The 23281-nt window shown below is 28.7% G+C and overlaps 1 protein-coding gene across 5 annotated transcripts in view; it reads left to right on the top strand.

The window, feature by feature from the left end:
• The window catches only part of LOC140441359 (TBC1 domain family member 1-like), a 515776-nt gene that overhangs the window by 405202 nt on the left and 87293 nt on the right, over positions 1–23281 (top strand). For all 5 annotated transcript variants that reach the window (XM_072532029.1, XM_072532030.1, XM_072532033.1 and 2 more), the window contains one exon: positions 14157–14279. In XM_072532029.1, coding sequence (XP_072388130.1) covers positions 14157–14279 — 123 coding nt within the window. The remainder of the gene's footprint in view (positions 1–14156; positions 14280–23281) is intronic.

Genomic DNA, 23281 nt, shown 5'->3' with positions numbered 1-23281 from the left:
TTGTCTAAATTGAGATAAGTAAGGGGAAGTGCTCACTGTCGTGCAGAGTTTTTGCTGTGTTCCATTAAAACATGTGTGCTAGTGATGGGCTACACAGGGTCAGGTCAACTGCAGAGAACGATCCGTTATATGAATTGAATCTTGTTGGCTTTCCAGTGTTTAATAAGATTAAATTTAATTTATTTTTTTATCGCCATATTTATCGATTTTTTGGCTACTCCATGCTGGGTAATGGCAGTTAAAATCGCCTAGAACAACTTTGGGATGAGGTAATTTTTCTATGAGTGCTGTTAGTTCATTTATGTCGTCTTGGTTAGGATGCGGTAAGTATATATTGCAAACATTGATGTTTTTACTGTAGGTAATTCAAACAGACACAGCTTCCAGGTTTGTAGTAAGTGGAATGATTGAATGATGATGAATGGCACATAATTTCTAAGTGTTACAGAATTGTTTTTAAAGTGAGATTCTTCCAGACAAATTACAATGGGGGAGAAATTGTTTATAAGAAGTTTTAATTGCTCAAGGTGGGTGTAGAATCCGTTTAGGTTCCATTGAATTAAAAATGTATCAGACATTATTTATCCTGACTAATTGTGTCGTTGTCAGATTCTTCTGTAGATGAATAATAATTTGAGGATAATTTTTTCTTAATAGTTGTAATTGTTCTTTTTAAAGAGGAATTTTGAATATTTGAGTAAGTAAAAGTGAGGATGTTATTAATTTCGGATATTTCAGTGGTGTAATCTTTTGCTATAAGTTCAGGGTTTTTAGAGTTAGTGGTATTTTCTAAAAATAGGCATATTTCTGAATAAGCTATAGGAAAGGGCGGATTTTTTTGTTCTATTAAGTTTTTAATAGAGTCGAGGATAGCAAATGTGTTTTCAGTCGACTTGGCTCTTTTTTTTGGTTTAGATATTTTGGGAACAGAGAAAACGTCTTGTGATGTGGGAATATCAGAAACATCTGGAGAATTTGATAATTGTCTTTTAGCCTTATCTTTATTTAAAAGTGGGTTATTGTTGCTAGTTATAGATAGGGTAGGAGCTGGAGGGTTATAGGGAATGTTTACTTCAGAAAGAGTTTTATTGGTGGTTTCAGTTAGCTGTATATTGGTTTGGTTATTTGAATTAGGATTTTCAGGTACTTCTGTTTCCATTTGTTCACTGGGCGAATCCGTTTTATGAATGCAATCAACTTCTCGGTGTCCTATTGTTCGACATTTAGAAAAATTAAATTCATCTATAAAAAGGTATATTCGATATGTTGTGGAATCAAAAGAAACGTTGAAAGAGTCTGTTATGGATAAGTTTTCTAACGGATTGATGTAGATTTGCCGCCGAAAACTCAGAATATGTTTATATTCTGTCTCAAACATACCCACTCGAAGAAATGTCATTTTTGATATGGCTATAATTCCCATTTTCTTGAGTTCGTCTTCTATAACTTCGTTTGGAATGGTTAAACAAACATTCGAGATGACTAATCTTAATGCTGGAGTTATTAATCTGCGGAGTTCTACTTGCACGTTGCTAATTTTAACGTGTTTATGTGAATCAATGAGTTGATCTACTATTCTTTTAGAAGATAAATAAATGCAAATGCGGTTGTTTGCAATTTTGAGGCAAAAACTATGTTCTTTGGAAGGACAAGTGATCCAATGGCAACTATATAATTATGAATTTTAATTCCTTCTATGGCAGATAGTACAATAGCTTGGTCTTTTGCCGGATATTTGAATGTAGTTAGTATGTTTGAGTATGTAGACGGTGTGGTGTTTTGCGAAGGATTATTTTCCTTTGGATTCATTTTTAGTTAATAATTTTTGTCTTTAAATTTATTTATCATAGTCAATTTTTTACCCGTGCCAATCCGGCTCTGTATTATCAGCAGACTTTTAAATAAAAGTCTCTCTGGGAACCAGTCGGAGCGGCCTTTGTAATAATTTTGTTGACTTTTAGAATGTGTTTTATTTTGTATTATTGAAAATATTAATTGTACTCACTGCAATTTCAGGCCAATCGATGAAAAGCACTGTAGATTTTCTAGTAAACACTTTTAACTATTTTTGTTCACTTTCATCTATTGGATTTAAACTATATTATCGGAGCTAACCTAAATGTGGTTTGTTAAACCAAGGTCAGAGCCAAATTCCCTCTTGAATCTTATTTTGTGATTTCTCTTGAAAGTGATTGTGCACAAAAATCTTATGGGAATGTTTTTTCGAACGAACCCGAGCTTTTCGTCTTGTCTATGTACTTAATATATTTCAAGCTTACACACACAAGAAAAAAAATATTTTTTTCTCCAGGTGATATGTGTTCTCATGTCCGAAGATCGAAGAGGTCACGCCTCGGGAAGATGGTAGCTCTTTGAAGCTCAAGCTTCAAGTAGTTGTACTTAACCTAGACGACGAGGCCTGAATTGCTTGGTGAATAGTGCTCTTAAATGCCTCCTGTATGTTTTTAAGATGTTTTTCTTAAACCTAACCAATCTATTTTATTGACTACCCTATTCTTACTAATTCACTTTCTAGATCCAGCTTTTAAGTCCCATTTTCTACTAACTACCTTTTCACGTTTCTGTCTTCACTCCTTGTGTTGATGTCCTACTAATTGACATGTATGTCTTTCGTACCTTACCGGCTGTTTTTATCGTAGTTTTTAAAGTTCATTGGTTTTTCATTCAGATGGTTTCTTAGGTCGTTGAAAATTCCGTGCGATTTTTCGTTGATTTTACCTACAATCCTTATCTACATACTTAGTTTCTCTATATACAAATCTTCCTGATATGTAGGTGGGAATGTTTACATCCTCCTTTATATGGTTTTACAGGTTTGGAATCAAGTAGCTTATACATATATTATGACTGGTATAATGATGGTGTTTACTATTCTTCACTTTGTTTTTAGGCGTTGTTGCTTAACTTGCTATTTCTTCCAATAAGAGGTCTTAGCGTGCTCTGTTGACATGTGGGGTGTATGTCATTTTGTTCATTAGCGCTCCGAAGTAGTTTGCCTAGTTGGACCATTCCATCTGTGTGTTGAGTATTCTTACTTGACGATGTGGACTTTGGAAACGATTTTTTGAAACATGACTGCCTGTCACGTGTGGGTTTACTGCGATTTTCCATTGAATTCACCAATCTTTCAGGCGATTTAGCTTCTCGCTAGGTTTGGATAGAAACTTCTCGCTATACTCATACTATCAAATGCCTTATTAACTTCTTATTAGGAATAGAAAGTTTATTTCTTTTGGTTGAATCCCTCTATAATGTATTTGGTCAACTTTATAAAACCAAATTTTTTATGATATATTATCTAATGTTTCAGACTCTTTTTTAACCTAGCTGATATTAGCGTCTCTGCAACCTTACTTGGTGATGATAGTAGTCTGATTATTATGTAGTTTTAAGGGAGTGGTCAATTTTTTCCTACTTTCTACCTACCTAAAGCGTTATCACTTGTGCTTAATTTATTTCTCAGGATATCTTCTTTGTCTGAGGATCACATTAATGATTTATGTGATATATGCTTATGATATGATCACTCATATGAACATGCTGCTTTTACAAAATACTTGTTTTCATAGTCCAGGTCGAACGAGGAAATTGTTACTTTAATATTTTTATATTTCAAACTATATAGTTAGTCGATAATTTGTAGCTCTAACGATTAGATGTACTGTTAGTTAATATTTGTTAAGAGTATTTTTTGTGTGTCGGAATATAAGTGGCGTAGTCAGTAGGATTGTCAAACGGAAATTAGAGTACATGATTAGCGGCATTTGCTACGTTTTATTTACAACCAGAACAATTTTCTCCGCGAAAAGTTCCAGTTATGTGAATTGAGTAACTTAACAAGAATATACACGAAATACGTTTCAAATGCACATTGGAAAAGTTTAAGCGACTATTCTTCCCATTACATGTAAATATGTATGTTTCGCCGTTGATTGAATATCCAAAGTCGGATATTCAATTAATGGTTTTACAGAGAGAATATTCATATTTTTTTAATTCTGATTTTTCAAAAGACAAAAGACAAAGAAAATCTGATTCAGCTGTAGATTCTGATTCGCAGTTTGATTAGATTTTAATAGAAATCATGCATTATTTCCTAGATTAATAGAAGTTTGACGAAAACTCGTAAATAAATTTTAAAATATTACAGATGGCATAACATAAAAAATAGATATCTACAAAAACTGAACATACTGTATCCATTAATATTCTCGGGAGCTATTTCCGAAATTTAGCCTTAAAAATATTGTACTTAATTTAAAAAAAAAACTTACAATGAAGTTTAAACTTCATTTTGCAAAATGGTATAAAATTTTGTTGTTAAAATTTTTAAAACTTATTCAAACTGGATTTTTAAATTTTCAGAACGTTTGCGATCCTATTAGATCATTATCAGTGAAAAAGGTCTATATAGTAGTTGGAACTAGCCACATGATGAGATTAGATGACCATTAAATTACATTATTTGAGTAGCATTATAATTAATTGTTATTTGGTTTAAATGGATCTTTGGGAACTGTAATATTTACGAAGAACCATCCAGACTTAAATTCTGGGATGGATATCCTAATAAATGATTTCTAAATATATCTTGATGAAAATAATCTTTTTCATAGCATAAATTTTAGACTGTATCAAAATATTAACTATTCAATCAAGCCAAAATGCACTTTCCGAAAAAATCAATAAAATTTATTGGTTATATTAGCCTCAATATACACTAAGAAATAAATTTTTACCTCGTACAAATACTATCCCAAAATTCTCAATTTATGACACAATCTTCATTTCACACGTTTTAATGGAATTACTAATGTTTTCAAGCCGCATCTGAACAGAAAGTGACGAGACACCTAGTCAAATGACAATAATATCTTCAACATAAAATCTTCTGTAATGCTAGAAATTTACGAAAATAATTCAAAAAATTAATTTTTTATAGAACCTTTTAAATTTTTATTCTACAGTTATTCGCTTTCCAAGACTATTTTTATATAAAAGACCAATAAACTTAAATTATAATATTTTTAAAGTTCATGATTATTTTGATAATGCATATTGTCCATATATTGTTGGATAGCCTAATTTTGACAAAATGCTCTGAAGATGCTCTAGGAACGCAAGTACTTGGGCAAGATTTAATAAAACCTGTGCTTTGTTTCATTAAAATTCATTTATTTGAGCATTTACCTTATAACATTATATATATATATATATATATATATATATATATATATATATAAATATATATATATATATATATATATATATAAATATATATATATATATATATATATATATATATATATATAAATATATATATATATATATATATATATATATATATATATATATATATATATATATATATATATATATATATAAAGGGGGTTGAGGTTAAACAGCTTATATAATATTGTATACCCAATTAATCTCAACCCCCTTTTCATTTACCAGATCAGCTGTTATTTTAGAGGATATATATATATATATATTGTTATGATGTGTTTTTTGTTTGAATGATGAGCAATGAGTATTTTTAATAATATAATATATAGGGTTTTTATCGCGGTTCTCAAAGAATTAGCTTGTAAGTATTTTTTTAAATTATCTTTATTATAACTATTATGAAACACACATATATATATCTAACCTAGCCAATGTAAATTTAAAATAAACTATCTTTAAATTGATATTCTTATAAAACTAATTAAATTCTATAGACAATCTAAAATTTAAACAAAACTATCTTCAAAATTGAAATTGTTATGACACTAACTAAATTATATTAACAAAATTTTGTACCTTTCTTTCACTGAATGCCTAAATGAACTGTTTTCTACTATATAGATTCTAATCACCACTGAATGTCTTCGTACTTCAGTTATCCTTGTTTTTTGTGAAATTACTTTTTCCAATTATCAGCTTCTACCAATTTAAGATATAGTTTTCTTCACCAGCATTTATACACCACCAACCAAACCAGCAAACAGCATTTATATTTATTCTTCTTTTCAATATACCAATATCCAATTATTATAAGTTGATTTATACTAATCTCCAATCATAATATAATTTTAATTCCTTCCAATGTCCATCCAATATTCTTCTAATATACTTTTATAATCTTCAATAATTATTTGTGTATAATTATAAATGTGCATTAAATATATGCATAATTTTTAATCTTTATTTAACTCACTATATTAAACAATTGGACTATCTCCAACTAACTTTCATATTTCTTATTAAACTGCTTGACTGACTTACTAAAACTGTGAACAATTGACTTCACTAACTAATCTACTAACTTTCATAATAAACTGCTTGACTTCTGACTAAAAACTGCCATCTTGAATCCAAATCACGGGTATTTATATCTTTTGGATATTCTAGAACCATCTCGTAAGATATCATGTTCTATTTAGTTCTATTTAATACATGTCTGAATTTTCTGGAACAAACCATTTTGCAAACATGGCCATCTCCGGTGATCCAGAGAATTCCATTCTTTTCTATTAATAATTTTGTTGACATTTAGGCTTTTCAGATCAGAATAAACATTCAAATTAGTAACTAACACTCTAATTTAATAAAATACACATTTCAAACAATATAACCCCACTTATATTCGTAAAATTCTTAAAATGACACTTAGGAATGGAGAGTATAGTGTGTTGCCTAGTCACATGGCTCACTTAAAAATATCTACAAAATCATAACTACTAAAATACAACTTTTTACAATTATTATATGCTAATTTCTTAAAATGCCCTCACATAAATAATTTTTATAAAATTCTCTAGTATATAACTTATTTAAAACAACCAAATATCTAATATTATGTAGTATATAACTTATAAATTATTTTCTATAAACCCTAATCGTATCAATACCCCAAAATAATATTTAAAATAAATAATTTACTTATTATTTTTTTAAATATTAATTTTCTCATACCTTATTAAATTTAATAAATAAATTTTTTTTTATTTAAAATGTGTTAAATACATCCCTGTTCGCTGTCTATGTCAAAACAGAGAACAACGGAGCACAGTTCGGCTATTCTATGGTCAAACTGTCATGTCAAATGGAGCAATGGATGCGATATCAGAGAATAAAATATAACCTTAATTAAAAATATAATAGATATGGTGTTCTGTTTATTTATAGACAAAATCTAGGAATTATTTCCATTCAAAATAACTTCATCAATATAAATTGGTAAGTTTTTTTTTACTTTATTATATTAGAAAGACATTTTTATAGCAATTATAGTATCAATTTTGTGTCTAACCCCAAATTATGATTTTTAGGGTACAAATTAATTTCCATATATACAAAATTCAACAAGTATGATGTCAAATTGATTCAAAATAATGAAATCTACCATCTACCATTTAACAAATCAAGTCTATTGAATAAAATGGATATATCAGTAAGTTATTAGTGTTATTATATTTGTGTTAAAGGTATAGAAATCATTATTCAATCTCTTCATGATATTGAAAAATGTCGTTGATATGAAATATGCCTCTTAGTCTGTTCTCTGCATCTATTAACACATAACTATTTAGTCCATTCTGATTTTCAATTGTATATGGACCTTCAAACATTGGTTGTAATTTCTTACAACGGTTTTCTTTAACATTACTTTTTCTAAGTGAACGAATTAACACTAGGTCTCCTTTTTGAAATGTGATTGGTTTTTTTATATTTCGATTTTGTCTTCTGATATATTTTTCAGCTTTCCTCCTAATTCGGTTATTCACTTTCTGCATTACTTGTTCTAACATATCCTGATTATATTCACTAATCCACTTTCTGTTTCCTATATGGCCAAACATTAAATATTCTGGTACTTCCTCTGTATTCAAATTATGTGTATTATTTAAAAAAATACTCTACTTGTGGTATATGTTGCTGCCAAGTTTCGTGTTGACTTTGGCACAGTATCCTTAAATATTTTATAACTTCTTTAATATATCTTTCTGCAGGATTTGCCTGAGGATGTCTGATACTTGTAAAATGAATGTTGATTCCCTTTTTCTCACAAAATGCCCGAAATTTTTGGTTGTTAAAATATGTAGCATTATCTATTATGCAATTTCTAAATGGTCCTATTTCTTCGAAAAATTGATTAATATATAATTTTAATGTTTTAACATTTGTTCTGGAGCAGGGATATAGTTTAATAAATTTTGTATATAAATCAACTATCACTAGTATATGCTTTTTTCCTGTTGGACTGAGAACTAAATTTGAAATAAAATCCATGGAAACTGTATTTAGTTTTTCATATACAACATTAGATTTATATGTGTTCTGGTTTTTGAAATTCTTTTCTTTGTTTAGTTGACATATTGGGCATTGGGTAGTAATTTCCTTTGCTATACTTATGTCATTATTTGCAAAATAATTGTCCCTAAATAGCATCCATAGCTTTCTTGAACCAATATGCATATAATTGTTATGTAAATTTTTCAATATTTTCTTTGCTAAAGTTCTAGTTATTACATATACTTCTATGCCATTTATTATTTTATAATATACCCCATCTTTCCTAAGGACTTTTTGTTTTTCACTCAAATTGATCTGATCTCTTATAATTTCTTCTTTAGAATATAATCCAGTACTTTCTACTAATTGATTTAATCCAATTTTTATTGTTCGCTGCCCTTTTTGTGGTGTATTTTCTAACCTTGATAAAGCATCTGCCACTATATTGGATTTTCCAGAAATGTATTTGATTTCAAAGCAGTATTCACTAAGTATTAGACTCCACCGATGTATTCTACTGTTTCCATATTTGTTATTTAATATAGACGTTAAAGCTTGGTGATCTGTTTCTATTGTAAATTCATTACCCAACAAATAAAATCTTAATTTTGTGACACAGTGTATTATACTTGCTAGTTCTAATTCTGAAACTGAGTAACCCTTTTCATGTGGCTTTGTAATTCTTGAAATGAATTGTATTGGGTATTCGACCCCATCATGTATTTGTAATAATACCCCTGATAATCTCTCTATTGATGCCTCTGTTCTTAATATGAATGGCTGTGTGTAGTCAGGATAGTATATTTTCAAATTTGACAGAAAAATGTTTTTAATTTCTTGGAATGCTAGTTCTCTTCTCTGATCCCATCTCCATTTTACACCTTTTCTCAGTAGTTCAAGTAATGGAATTTCTTTTATACTTAGATCTGGTATCATCCTTTTATAATAATTAATTATTCCAATAAATCCTCTTAAAGTTCTTAAATTGTGTGGTGTTTTATATTCCTGAATGACTTGTGTCCGTTCTGGATCCATTTCGATTCCCTTAGTGTTAAGTTTATAACCTAGATATATGACTTCTTTTTGAAAAAATGTACATTTTTCTTGATTTATTTTTAGTCCAACTTTGTCTAATCTATTTATTATAATTTTTAGGTGTTTCTCATGATCTTCAGCCGTTTTAGAAAAAATTAATATATCATCAATGTAGTGAATTACAAAATGTTCATATCGATCCAAAATATCATGAAGACATCTACATAGAGCACTGCAAGATGATTGAAGTCCAAATGGTACTACTTTGAATTGATATACTACTCCATCTATCTGAAATCCTGTATACTGTCTACTTTTTCTTTCTAGAGGTATTAACCAGAAACTATGCTGTAAATCGATTTTAGTGAAAAATGACATTCCTGTAATTCTTCCTAGTATTCCATCTATACTCATTGGTGCTTCAAATTGCTTTTCAGTAATCTTGTTAATATTCCTTGCATCCAAACATAACCTGATTTCACCTGATCTTTTTCGTACTACTACTATGGGGTTAATAAAACGTGTGTCTGCCTTCTCAATGATCCCATCTTCTAACATATTATTAATTGTTTTGTTTACTTCTTCTCTGTATTTATATGGTATTGGGTATGATTTTGTTTTAAAATCTTTTTCTTCTTTAACTTTTATACTATGGATATAATTTTGTGCAATTCTATTTTCTTTATTGACAAGTCCCTTATGTTGCTGCAATATGGAAATGACTATTGATTTATATTCTTCAGGGCAATTTAAAACTTTCATCATATCTTCTTCTTTACAAATCACATTATTCTTCAATATGTACTCATTATTCCTTGCTTCCAATTTTACGCACTCCGCCTCGTAGGCATCCATCTGCTTAAAATTTCCATTCCTTAAATATTCACTACCATTATTCTTTACATTCTTTTGGGACATTTCCCTATCATCAAAATATATTTCTTCTTCATAAACATCATTATTTTCTTTTAATAATATCCTATCAACTCTTATTCCTTCTTCTACCTCATCTTTCTGCATAAATTTAATTATTTGCCCTTCCAAAGTTACCATTTTTTCTTCAAAATCTATCTTTACTTTCTTCTTTTCCAATTCATCATTTCCCATTAATATATCAACACATAAATCCTTGACAATAAATCCTTGCATATTAATTTCTTTATTAAGAATATTAATTTTAAAATTGGCTAGTTTATCAATTTCACCCAACTTCTTATTATTTGCACCAACAATTTTAATTTTTGGAATCTTTATTATATCTGATAATTTTAATGTATTAAAAATAAAATTCTCCGAGACTAAAGTACTTTCTGAACCAGTATCTATCATAATCTTAATCATTTTATTTTTGGCCAAAGCATTTATATAAATTAAATTAATAGATTCAATAATTTTATCTTCATCTAAAGAAATAAATTCAGAAGGTTTTTCATAATAGCAATGGCCTAACTTGTAATTAAGAAAGTTTACTGCACAAATTTTTGATTATTAGAATTGTCAGATTGTATCTGACCACTTGGATCTGATGTACTATGTCTTTCCCTACTATGACTTCTACTCACATTTTCTTGCCTTGTACTATTTCGTTCCCTGTCTTCGCAGCTTCTATTCCTTCGAACACAATTTACCTGTCTGTTATAGTTAGGTCGCTCTGTATTTCTTCTATTGTTAAAATCTTGTCTATTATTATTAGTATTGTTATTAAAATGTTGTCTATTATAATTAGTATTATTATTAAAATTTTGTCTATTATAACTAGTATTATTATTAAAGTTCTGTCTATTTGGATTACTGTTATTATTATTAAAATTTTGTAAACTATCACCATACCTAGTATTATTGTTATATGATTGTCTATATTGTTGATTATCATTTTTATTATATTGAAAGTTATTATTGTTTTTTCTGTTGTTATTATTACTTGTCATATTGCCTCTTTGTATTCTTTGAATAAAGTTAATAAAACTATCTATTGTTTGAATATTTTGTACAGTTACGGTTTGCACAACATCAGCATCAAAATGTCTAGATACATTTAAGACTGTTTCATCCTCTCTAAGTGGTGGTTCTAAATATTTTGCAACTGTTATCAGTTTTAATGCATAATCTACCATATTTGATTTTAAATTTTGATTATACTTTCCAAAATATAGAATTTCTCTAAACTTGGCTTGCTCTAATTCACCCCAATAATAATTTAAAAATTTATTTTCAAATGTTTGAAAGTTATCTAAATCATTTTCAATACTAGCAAACCAAGTTGCTGCATTGTCATTTAATGTCATTCTAATATAATCTTTAATATCATTAATATTATTCACAAATCTTAATTTATGTTTTAAACTATTTATGTATACTCTAGAATGCAAATTTTTTATATTACCAGAGAATTTAATCCCAGTCTCATTTGTTAAATTTAAGTAAGGTCTCCCTATGTCTCTCATTTGTGAAATATCATCTATTCTCTGTTCCACATTTCTTATTTGATTACAATTTATTTGGATATTTTGTTGTATATCGTCTAATTTTTCTTCTGTGTTTCTCGTGTCTTCGTTAATTTTTACTTCTAAGTTACATTTCTGTAACTCTATTTTCTGTTCTATATCTATCTTATTATCTTGAATAATCCTCTTTACTTCTATCCTCTCATTGTCTATCCGTTTCTTGTAGTCATTCCGTATACTTTTTATTCATTTGCTACCTTTTTCTCTGCAGCTTCAAGTTTTTTATCCATTTGTTTTACAATTTTATTATTATTATCTTCTATTTTCTTTTCTAATTTTCTATAATTCTCTTCCAATTTCTGTTCCATTTTTTTCATGTCTTCTTTGACTTCTTTTGAATTCTCTTCCAATTTTTTTATGTCTTCTTTGATTTCTTTTGAATTCTCTTCCATTTTCTGTTCCATTTTTTTCATGTCTTCTTTGATTTCTTTTGAATTCTCTTCCATTGTCTTGTTCATCTGCATCATTAATGACATCAAAGCTGCCATATTGACATTTTCCTCTCTTTCTGGATTCATTTCTGCAGTATCTTGTGGAACTTGAACTAAACTCTCCTCTTGTATAGGTTGTGTTTCTACTTCCACATCTTCTTCATTCTTTTTGCTTCTTGTACCTTTCTTTCCTTGAGACATTTTGAGACTTTACTTGTTCAAATATAATTAAAAATAAAATCTATAATTTTTCCTTTCTACTGATAATTAATTTAATTATATGAGAGCACTTATCTTCCCAAACTAATTCTTTTAAATAGAGAGCCACCGCGTTGGGTGCCAAATTGTTATGATGTGTTTTTTGTTTGAATGATGAGCAATGAGTATTTTTAATAATATAATATATAGGGTTTTTATCGCGGTTCTCAAAGAATTAGCTTGTAAGTATTTTTTTAAATTATCTTTATTATAACTATTATGAAACACACATATATATATCTAACCTAGCCAATGTAAATTTAAAATAAACTATCTTTAAATTGATATTCTTATAAAACTAATTAAATTCTATAGACAATCTAAAATTTAAACAAAACTATCTTCAAAATTGAAATTGTTATGACACTAACTAAATTATATTAACAAAATTTTGTACCTTTCTTTCACTGAATGCCTAAATGAACTGTTTTCTACTATATAGATTCTAATCACCACTGAATGTCTTCGTACTTCAGTTATCCTTGTTTTTTGTGAAATTACTTTTTCCAATTATCAGCTTCTACCAATTTAAGATATAGTTTTCTTCACCAGCATTTATACACCACCAACCAAACCAGCAAACAGCATTTATATTTATTCTTCTTTTCAATATACCAATATCCAATTATTATAAGTTGATTTATACTAATCTCCAATCATAATATAATTTTAATTCCTTCCAATGTCCATCCAATATTCTTCTAATATACTTTTATAATCTTCAATAATTATTTGTGTATAATTATAAATGTGCATTAAATATATGCATAATTTTTAATCTTCATTTAACTCACTATATTAAACAATTGGACTATCTCCAACTAACTTTCATATTTCTTATTAAACTGCTTGACTGACTTACTAAAACTGTGAACAATTGACTTCACTAACTAATCTACTAACTTTCATAATAAACTGCTTGACTTCTGACTAAAAACTGCCATCTTGAATCCAAATCACGGGTATTTATATCTTTTGGATATTCTAGAACCATCTCGTAAGATATCATGTTCTATTTAGTTCTATTTAATACATGTCTGAATTTTCTGGAACAAACCATTTCGCAAACATGGCCATCTCCGGTGATCCAGAGAATTCCATTCTTTTCTATTAATAATTTTGTTGACATTTAGGCTTTTCAGATCAGAATAAACATTCAAATTAGTAACTAACACTCTAATTTAATAAAATACACATTTCAAACAATATAACCCCACTTATATTCGTAAAATTCTTAAAATGACACTTAGGAATGGAGGGTATAGTGTGTTGCCTAGTCACATGGCTCACTTAAAAATATCTACAAAATCATAACTACTAAAATACAACTTTTTACAATTATTATATGCTAATTTCTTAAAATGCCCTCACATAAATAATTTTTATAAAATTCTCTAGTATATAACTTATTTAAAACAACCAAATATCTAATATTATGTAGTATATAACTTATAAATTATTTTCTATAAACCCTAATCGTATCAATATATATATATATATATATATATATATATATATATATATATATATATATATATATATATATATATATATATATATATATATACATGTGCTTGTGTGTGTATGTTTATAATGTATCGTTTTTTACCATTTTCATTTTTTACAGGTGACAGAATTGTATAAGCAAATGAAGGAACAGACACAAACACCTACGAGATCGGTAAGCAGCGCAGCAAACTTAACATCGTTGTGTGTAGATATATCTCCAAGTTCCAGTAACTTTTTCGAGGTAAGTAGGTAAATAATCAACAATATAAAATAATCAACAATATGCAATGTATGTATTATATATATATACATATATATATATATATATATATATATATATATATATATATATATATATATATATATATATATATATATATATATATATATATATATATATATATATTATTGTGATATTTAAAGTCTTGGTGCGCCAAGCAATAATTAGCTAATTAATTTTTTTGATTAATTAAAATTATTTAAATGATATGATTATGACTCTATCACAATTTTTAATTCTTTTATCTCAGGGTTAAATTCGTGCTTCAATATCTATGCTATTACATGTGAAAGGTAAGGTCCAGAGAATACCGGAATAATAAAAAATACATATGATCTAACACTATATATTGAAATAAAAATAATGAAATAATTCACACTCAAAAGTTTTCAATAAACAAATCTCATATAAGGATTCTCAAAATTTTGTTCTCCGTACGTGAACAATCAAAATTTATGGTACAAACAATATTAATTGAAATCTCAAAATTCCGAACTATTCTAACTCTCCTAATCAAAATATTTATATCCTTTCTAAATTAAGTGTAAAAATTGTGTTATCAATAAAAGAAAAAAAATTGCAGAAAACAAAATATCTCTCTCTGATGATGAGTGGTCCAAATCCTTGTTCCTTGTAGACTATATTATCTCCTCTCAACCGCTCCCTATGTAATCAGCAATCTTACACAGATTGTTGCAAGTATATCGTCCTTAATGATCTCCTTCAAAAGCACAAATCATTCAAATTATGATAGCCTTTCTCCTCTCGATAAACTGAATCTCTCGTTGGCCCGAGTGAAAAATGACTCTTGGAATATCTTCTCTTTACGATAAACTGAATCTCTCGTTGGCCTGAACAGTGACTCTTGGAATATAAGTAGAGAAATATGACTTACAATATTTTGCTTCTTCAGCTTCTGCCAGATACACTAACTCCACAAAAACTCACTAACATTCAACACTACTGCTTGCTACATTTCAGGAACCGCCAGATAACAATCACTGTTCCTCTCACAGACTTGGAAACCAACTAACTATATCTTTTCTCTCTCCTCAATCTCGCTAAACTTTTTCCTACATACTTATCCCGCCTCTTTCAATCTCCGCCAATCACAACTCGTCACAATTCCCCCATTTTTTCATTTCGATAACAAACAAATTTTTACCTATACTTATAAATTTCCTAAAACTTATTTACAAATAATATTTTTCTATAATTCTTAAAAACTAACAAAAACCACTTTCTATAATCCCTTCTATTGTCTTTAATCACTGCATTAATGTATTTTGAAAAACCCCGTTCAATTGTCTGTGGCTTTCACTTAAACTTATGCGGGTCACTCAAGTATAACAAAGAAATAAATGCAAAGCTTACACTTTGTTTAGTACAGGAAATCCAAGGATTTAATAACTTTCCTTCTCCGAAATGTTTGTTGGATATTATCCTACTTATCTGAATTATTTTAATGTTATTGAATTTTGAAATACTTTTAAACAAACCAATATTTTTCTCGATTTTACATATCATAACAAATCCCCGCCATTTGATCTGCCGAAAACTCTTTGTTAAATTTTAAAAATGACAAAAGTTTTCTAGGATCAAATTATTTCACTATGTTATTAAAATCTACTTATGATACTGACAAATGTCGTGAAAGTTAAAATACCCCGTATATTGCCTGTCTTTATACGGGATTGGATATATTTTCGTTTTAAATTTTTCCAAGTATTTTCCCTTAAAAGAAAGTTCATAATTTTTAACCACTTGATTTACTTTATTAACAAAATCTCCATGGTTTCCTAAAATCTTCTCTATTTCCTTCTCCATGTTTTTTCCACAATTTAATTTTCTTTCATCCACCTTTTGTTCACATGTGTTCACTGTCCATAATACTTCTTCACAAAATTCTGGATTCTCGTCCACCAGTGCCATTTTTTCTTCTGTTTTCTTTTTATCCTCTAATTCCCTTTGGTATTCCGAGCACCATGTTTCTATTCCTTTCATTTCTCTGATGCTTCTTTTTCTTCCTGCTTCCATTCTGTTTTATCGTCGGTTGCCAACAATTCTTCTGTACCTTCTATTTCCTGTTTTTCTCTGGTCTCCATCTTATTTTCCTGCTTTCTTTTCGAACTCTTCTTCTTTTTCTTCCTTCTCTTTTTCTTTTCTGTTAGATCTTGTTCTTGTACTTTCGGTTTATCCTCTACAGTCATATCGATTTCTTTGCGTTTTTCCTGTGCATTGATCCTTCCAGAATTTGTTTTCCTATCTGTTTGCTTTTCTTCTCCTGTGTTGTCTGGTTCTGCTCTGATTTCCAGTTTATTTTCCGAAAAATTTATGGTGATATCTTTTTTCCTCAATTCATCAATTCCCGCTATCATATCATGATTTAAATCTTCAATCACCACACATTTCATAATATGGAATTTGTTTCCCACTCTTATCTGTACTCCCAAGCCTTCGTTTACTGTCGTCAAATTTTTATTGTTTGCACCCACTAAATCAACCCTAGGAATCTTATACACAAATCTGTCCAAATTTAATTCTTTTACTAGTTTTTTATTGATTAGCGATATCTCCGATCCAGAATCAATCACAATTTTAATCGCTTTATGTTTTATAAATGCATCTAAAAATATTAGATTAGAATTAGAAATTTGTCTGTCGTTTCCTATTGCTACATGATTCATCTCCCTTCTATTTTGTTGTTGGAAGCTCTGGTTATTTCTATCGTCCCTTTGTTCGTTAGTATTCCTATTCGGAGGATTTTGTGCATCTCTATTCCTGTTGTGATTTTCATATGTTCTCTGTTGTGTGTCATTCCTGTTATCGTAATTTTGTTGTCTATTGTAATTATTGTAATTTCTCGGCCTATATTCGTTTGTTGATCTGGGATGTCGGTTTCTCTGGTCATAATTTGATGAATACCTTCTTTCCGGTCCATTATATTGGTCATGTTGTCTTCTATTTCTCATTTCTTTTCTTTTCGCTTCTTTTAATTGAAGGAATTGGCACAAACTATCAATATCTTGATAGTTTCTCAAAATCACGTGATCTTCCAACGTTTCCTCAAAATGTCTGCTGATCATTTCTACCAGCTGTTCGGTAGAATATTTGTATTCTAGATATTTTGAATTGTTATATATCTGCAAAGCATATCTTTCTTCAGATATTCCCATTTTTTCGTGATATTTTCTATTCTGTAGCTCTTGGTTGATTTCTCTCTGTTTATTTTTCCCCCAGAAATAATTGAGAAATTTATTTTCAAAATCTGTCCAATTTTCAAACTCATCTTCCTTGCTTTCATACCATAACGCTGCTCCTTCTTTCAAATGGTTTCTAATTGTTTCTTTGCAATCGTCAAAATATCTAATATGTTGTAATTTGGTTTTCAAATTTTTAACAAACGGTACTGGGTGTGTTTTCCGAATATCCCCGCCAAATTGTATTTTCGACTCGCTTGTTCCATGGATGATAACTTCTTTCCTGTCTCCCGTCTCTCGTTGTTTTCTGATATCCTCAATTTGTTTTTCTATTTCTTTCTTGTCTTCTTTCATTACATTTTCAAGTTTGCTTTCTAATTCCTCCAAATTATCTTTAATTCTCATTTCTTGTTCTTTCATATCATTTTTAATTCATTAATCTCTTCTATTTGTTGTATCAGTTCTTTCTTTATCCCCTCAACACATCCTCTAATTTCCTGTTCATAGTTTTCCAGACGCTGCTCTATATTGCTCATTGTTTGTTTTGTTTCCCGTTGGTTTTCTTCCATTGTCTGTTTTGTTTCAATTTGGTTTTTTTCCATTTTTAGTGATGTTTCTTGTTGATTTCTATCCATTTTATCCATTTTCTTTGATGTTTCATTTTGGTTTTTCTCTATTGTTTGTGTCTGTATTTGCATTAGTTGTAATATTTTCTCTATTCCTGATAATTCTTTTTTCTCCTCAACTATTGTAACATTTCCTTCATTATCCGATCCCTCTTCAACAATTGTTTCCTCTTCTCTGTTATCTTCCTTCCTTTCTTGCATTTTGCTTTGACTCCTTGTGGTCGACATGTTTCTTTTCGTTAATGTTTTTGTCCCCGCCAAATGTGAAATTTTACAACACTCTATATGTTTCAGAACACGACAATATTTCTCCCCAAATGTATTAAATTTTCACGACAAATATCAAATATGCAATCAGTAAAATTCAAATAATTCAAAATAAATATCAAATGTACGATTGGTAAAGAAAATAAAATCAAATAATTCAATAGCAGTAAATATCCACTAACTACGATCAATCAATAAATCAAATTTATATTCCCTGGAAAAATTGTCAAAATACTTTCAAATTCAAATTCCCTCAATGTTATATGTCTTTATCTCTGGATTACCTGTACTTATTCCAGATCTCTTTCCCTTCCTTCAAATGTAAAGCTGCGATATTTTCAAGCCCCACGTTTTGGAAGCCAGTTATTGTGATATTTAAAGTCTTGGTGCGCCAAGCAATAATTAGCTAATTAATTTTTTTGATTAATTAAAATTATTTAAATGATATGATTATGACTCTATCACAATTTTTAATTCTTTTATCTCAGGGTTAAATTCGTGCTTCAATATCTATGCTATTACATGTGAAAGGTAAGGTCCAGAGAATACCGGAATAATAAAAAACACATATGATCTAACACTATATATTGAAATAAAAATAATGAAATAATTCACACTCAAAAGTTTTCAATAAACAAATCTCATATAAGGATTCTCAAAATTGTGTTCTCCGTACGTGAACAATCAAAATTTATGGTACAAACAATATTAATTGAAATCTCAAAATTCCGAACTATTCTAACTCTCCTAATCAAAATATTTATATCCTTTCTAAATTAAGTGTAAAAATTGTGTTATCAATAAAAGAAAAAAAATTGCAGAAAACAAAATATCTCTCTCTGATGATGAGTGGTCCAAATCCTTGTTCCTTGTAGACTATATTATCTCCTCTCAACCGCTCCCTATGTAATCAGCAATCTTACACAGATTGTTGCAAGTATATCGTCCTTAATGATCTCCTTCAAAAGCACAAATCATTCAAATTATGATAGCCTTTCTCCTCTCAATAAACTGAATCTCTCGTTGGCCCGAGTGAAAAATGACTCTTGGAATATCTTCTCTTTACGATAAACTGAATCTCTCGTTGGCCTGAACAGTGACTCTTGGAATATAAGTAGAGAAATATGACTTACAATATTTTGCTTCTTCAGCTTCTGCCAGATACACTAACTCCACAAAAACTCACTAACATTCAACACTACTGCTTGCTACATTTCAGGAACCGCCAGAGAACAATCACTGTTCCTCTCACAGACTTGGAAACCAACTAACTATATCTTTTCTCTCTCCTCAATCTCGCTAAACTTTTTCCTACATACTTATCCCGCCTCTTTCAATCTCCGCCAATCACAACTCGTCACAATTCCCCCATTTTTTCATTTCGATAACAAACAAATTTTTACCTATACTTATAAATTTCCTAAAACTTATTTACAAATAATATTTTTCTATAATTCTTAAAAACTAACAAAAACCACTTTCTATAATCCCTTCTATTGTCTTTAATCACTGCATTAATGTATTTTGAAAAACCCCGTTCAATTGTCTGTGGCTTTCACTTAAACTTATGCGGGTCACTCAAGTATAACAAAGAAATAAATGCAAAGCTTACACTTTGTTTAGTACAGGAAATCCAAGGATTTAATAACTTTCCTTCTCCGAAATGTTTGTTGGATATTATCCTACTTATCTGAATTATTTTAATGTTATTGAATTTTGAAATACTTTTAAACAAACCAATATTTTTCTCGATTTTACATATCATAACAATATATATATATATATATATATATATATATATATATATATATATATATATATAATTCAAACGTCAACAATATTACAATACTTGTTTAAAACTTTTATTCAATGATAACTATTCAAAATACTATTGTTATTTAAACTGTTAACTTCATGTGTTTATGTACATTTTCTGACATTCTAGACTTTACTAGATATTTCGAGATTTTTTGATGACATCTCAAATATATCCATACCTTTTATTACTTTTTCTTTTTCGTCAATGGTCTTTTTTATTTATAGAACAAATCTTATGGAACTGTCGTAACATTGATCCTATTTTTATATTTATTAGTCTCGAATAACTGGTCTATCAGGAATCAATTGAAGTCATCAGTTCCATGGTATGGAGCTAATCTCTCGATATAAACGACCACGGGTTTACTTCTAGCTAATAACTGGATTTGTTAGATCAGATCGTTTATTTTCTGCAGGACGATGTACGGGCCTTCCCACTTTCGTTGATGTTTCGGACAAAGTCCTTTCATACGTTTGGGATTATATAACCATACTGGATCACCTCTTTTGAAAGTTGCCCCGGTAGCATGCATGTCCTAACCTTGGCTTGATCCTTTTGAAGCTTCAAACTTACACAAGCAAATTCGTACGGACTTTCTCCGTACACATATATATTTATATTTATATTTATATATATATATATATATATATATATATATAATATATATATATATATATATATATATATATAATATATATATATATATATATATATATATATATATATATATATATATATATATATATATATATATATATATATATATATTGTTATGATTCATTTTATCCGCCAAAGATAAAATTAAAATTACTAAATAGACCGTCTAAATAGATTTTCAAGATATCCTGGAGAGATGTTATGCTATGTAAAAATTAAAAATAATATTGGTTTGCTCTTAATATATTTCAAATTGTAAAATATACTAAACTATAAATTAAACTATAAAAGATATTTCAAAGAAACGAAAGTCCATTATCTTTGGATTACCTGTAGTAAACAAAATTTAAGATATGCATAAATAATTTTCTTTGTAAAATATATTTGAGTGAACATAGTGAATTGAACAATACGACCGGGTTTTCCAAATGGACTTGTACAGTGAATAAAGACAATAGGGTAGAATTTAGAAATTAAAGAAATTAATTCTTAAGAACTCCGTTAGTTCTTAAGAATTTGTAGAAACCGATTAGCATGTTAATAGTTTGTAGGAAATTTATAATTGTAGGAAAAATTGTGGTTTGTCATCTAAATGGTAGATGGTGGGAAGTATGAGGAACTCTGATTGGAGGACATTGAAAAAGAGGTAGATAGCTATGTAGGAATGAGAGTTTAGCTGGATTTTTGAGGGAGAAAATCGAATCAGTTGTTTTCCAAGGGTGCAAGGCGAACAGTCGTAGTTCTTTGGCGGTTCCCAAATGATAGTAAGCATTAGAAGTGAATGTTTGTGAGTTTTCGTGGACTAAGTGTATCCTGACGGAAGCTGATCCAGTAAAATATTGTAATTCATACTTTTCTACTTATATATTCCAAGAGTCACTGTTCAGGCCGGAACGAGAGATTCAGTTTATCGAGAGGAGAGGAGGCTAGCGTTTTTTTTTTGAACGATACGTGCATCTGAAGGAGATCATTGAAGACGAGAGGCTCGCAATAATTTGTTGTAGGATTGCTGATTACCTAGGGAACTGCTAAGAATAGATAGTGTAGGCTACAAGGAACAAGGATTTGGACAACTCATCATCAGAGAGATAGTTTTTTTTAACATTCGTCAGTTTTTCTTTATCAATAAAGTTTTTTTTAATTGCTTCAGAAAAGATAGAAATATTTATCAGGAGATATAGAACAACAATTTTGATTTGAAATTTTAATTTATATAGTGTATAACATTAAATTTTGAAGGTTCACGTACGTAGAACAAAATTTTGATAATCCTTATATCAGATATTTTTTGTTTAAGATATTTTAGTGTGAATTTTATTTCAATATATAATTTTGTATCATATATGACTATTATTCCGATATTCCTTAGACCTTACCTATCATATGTAAAGCATAGATATTGAAGCACGAATATAACCCTGAGATAAGAGAATTAAATAGTGTGATAAAATCATAATTGCATCATTTAAATAAGTTTAATTAATTAATTAATTAGCTAATTAATTGCTTGGCGCACCTCTGACTTTTATTATCACATTAGTATATATATATATATATTTAAATATATATATATATACATTATATATATATATACATTTTATATATATATGTATATATAATATATATATATATATATATATATATATATATATATATATATATATATATATATTGTGACGATTAGGGTTTATAGAAAATAATTTATAAGTTATATACTACATAATATTAGATATTTGGTTGTTTTAAATAAGTTATATACTAGAGAATGTAATAAAAATATATTTATGTGAGGGCATTTTTAATAAATTAGCATATAATAATTGTAAAAAGTTGTATTTTAATATTGTAAATATATATAAGTGAGCCATGTGCTTAGGCAACCAAAAATACTCTCGGAGATTGACAGATATTTATACTCTGAAGTGACGTTTAAGAATATTTACGAATATAAAGTGGGTTATAATAATATATTGTTTGAAATGTGTATTTTATTAAATTAGAATGTTAAGTTACTAATTTAATTATATATTCTGATCTGAAAAGCCTAAATGTAAACAAAATTATTAATAGAAAAGAATGGAATTCTCTGGATCTCCGGAGATGGCCATGTTTGCGAAATGGTTTGTTCCAGAAAATTCAGACAAGTATTTGATAGAACAAATTAGAACATGATATCTTACGAGATGGTTCTAGAAATCCAAAAACATATAAATACCCGTGATTTGGATTCAAGATGGCAGTTTTTGAAAGTTTTTAGTCAGAAAAGTTTTAGATAGTGCAGTCAGAAGAGTTTTAAGCAGTTTATGGCAGTTTATAGTCTGAAGTCAAGTTTTTAAGTTTTTTAGTCAGAAGTCAAGCAGTTTATTATGAAAGTTAGTTAGAGTCAGTGAATCA

The sequence above is a fragment of the Diabrotica undecimpunctata genome, chromosome 5, assembly GCF_040954645.1.
Source record: "Diabrotica undecimpunctata isolate CICGRU chromosome 5, icDiaUnde3, whole genome shotgun sequence".
In the NCBI taxonomy this organism is placed as follows: domain Eukaryota; kingdom Metazoa; phylum Arthropoda; class Insecta; order Coleoptera; family Chrysomelidae; genus Diabrotica; species Diabrotica undecimpunctata.
The sequence above is the reverse complement of the archived record's forward strand: the minus strand, read 5'-3'. Positions and strand labels throughout refer to the sequence as shown.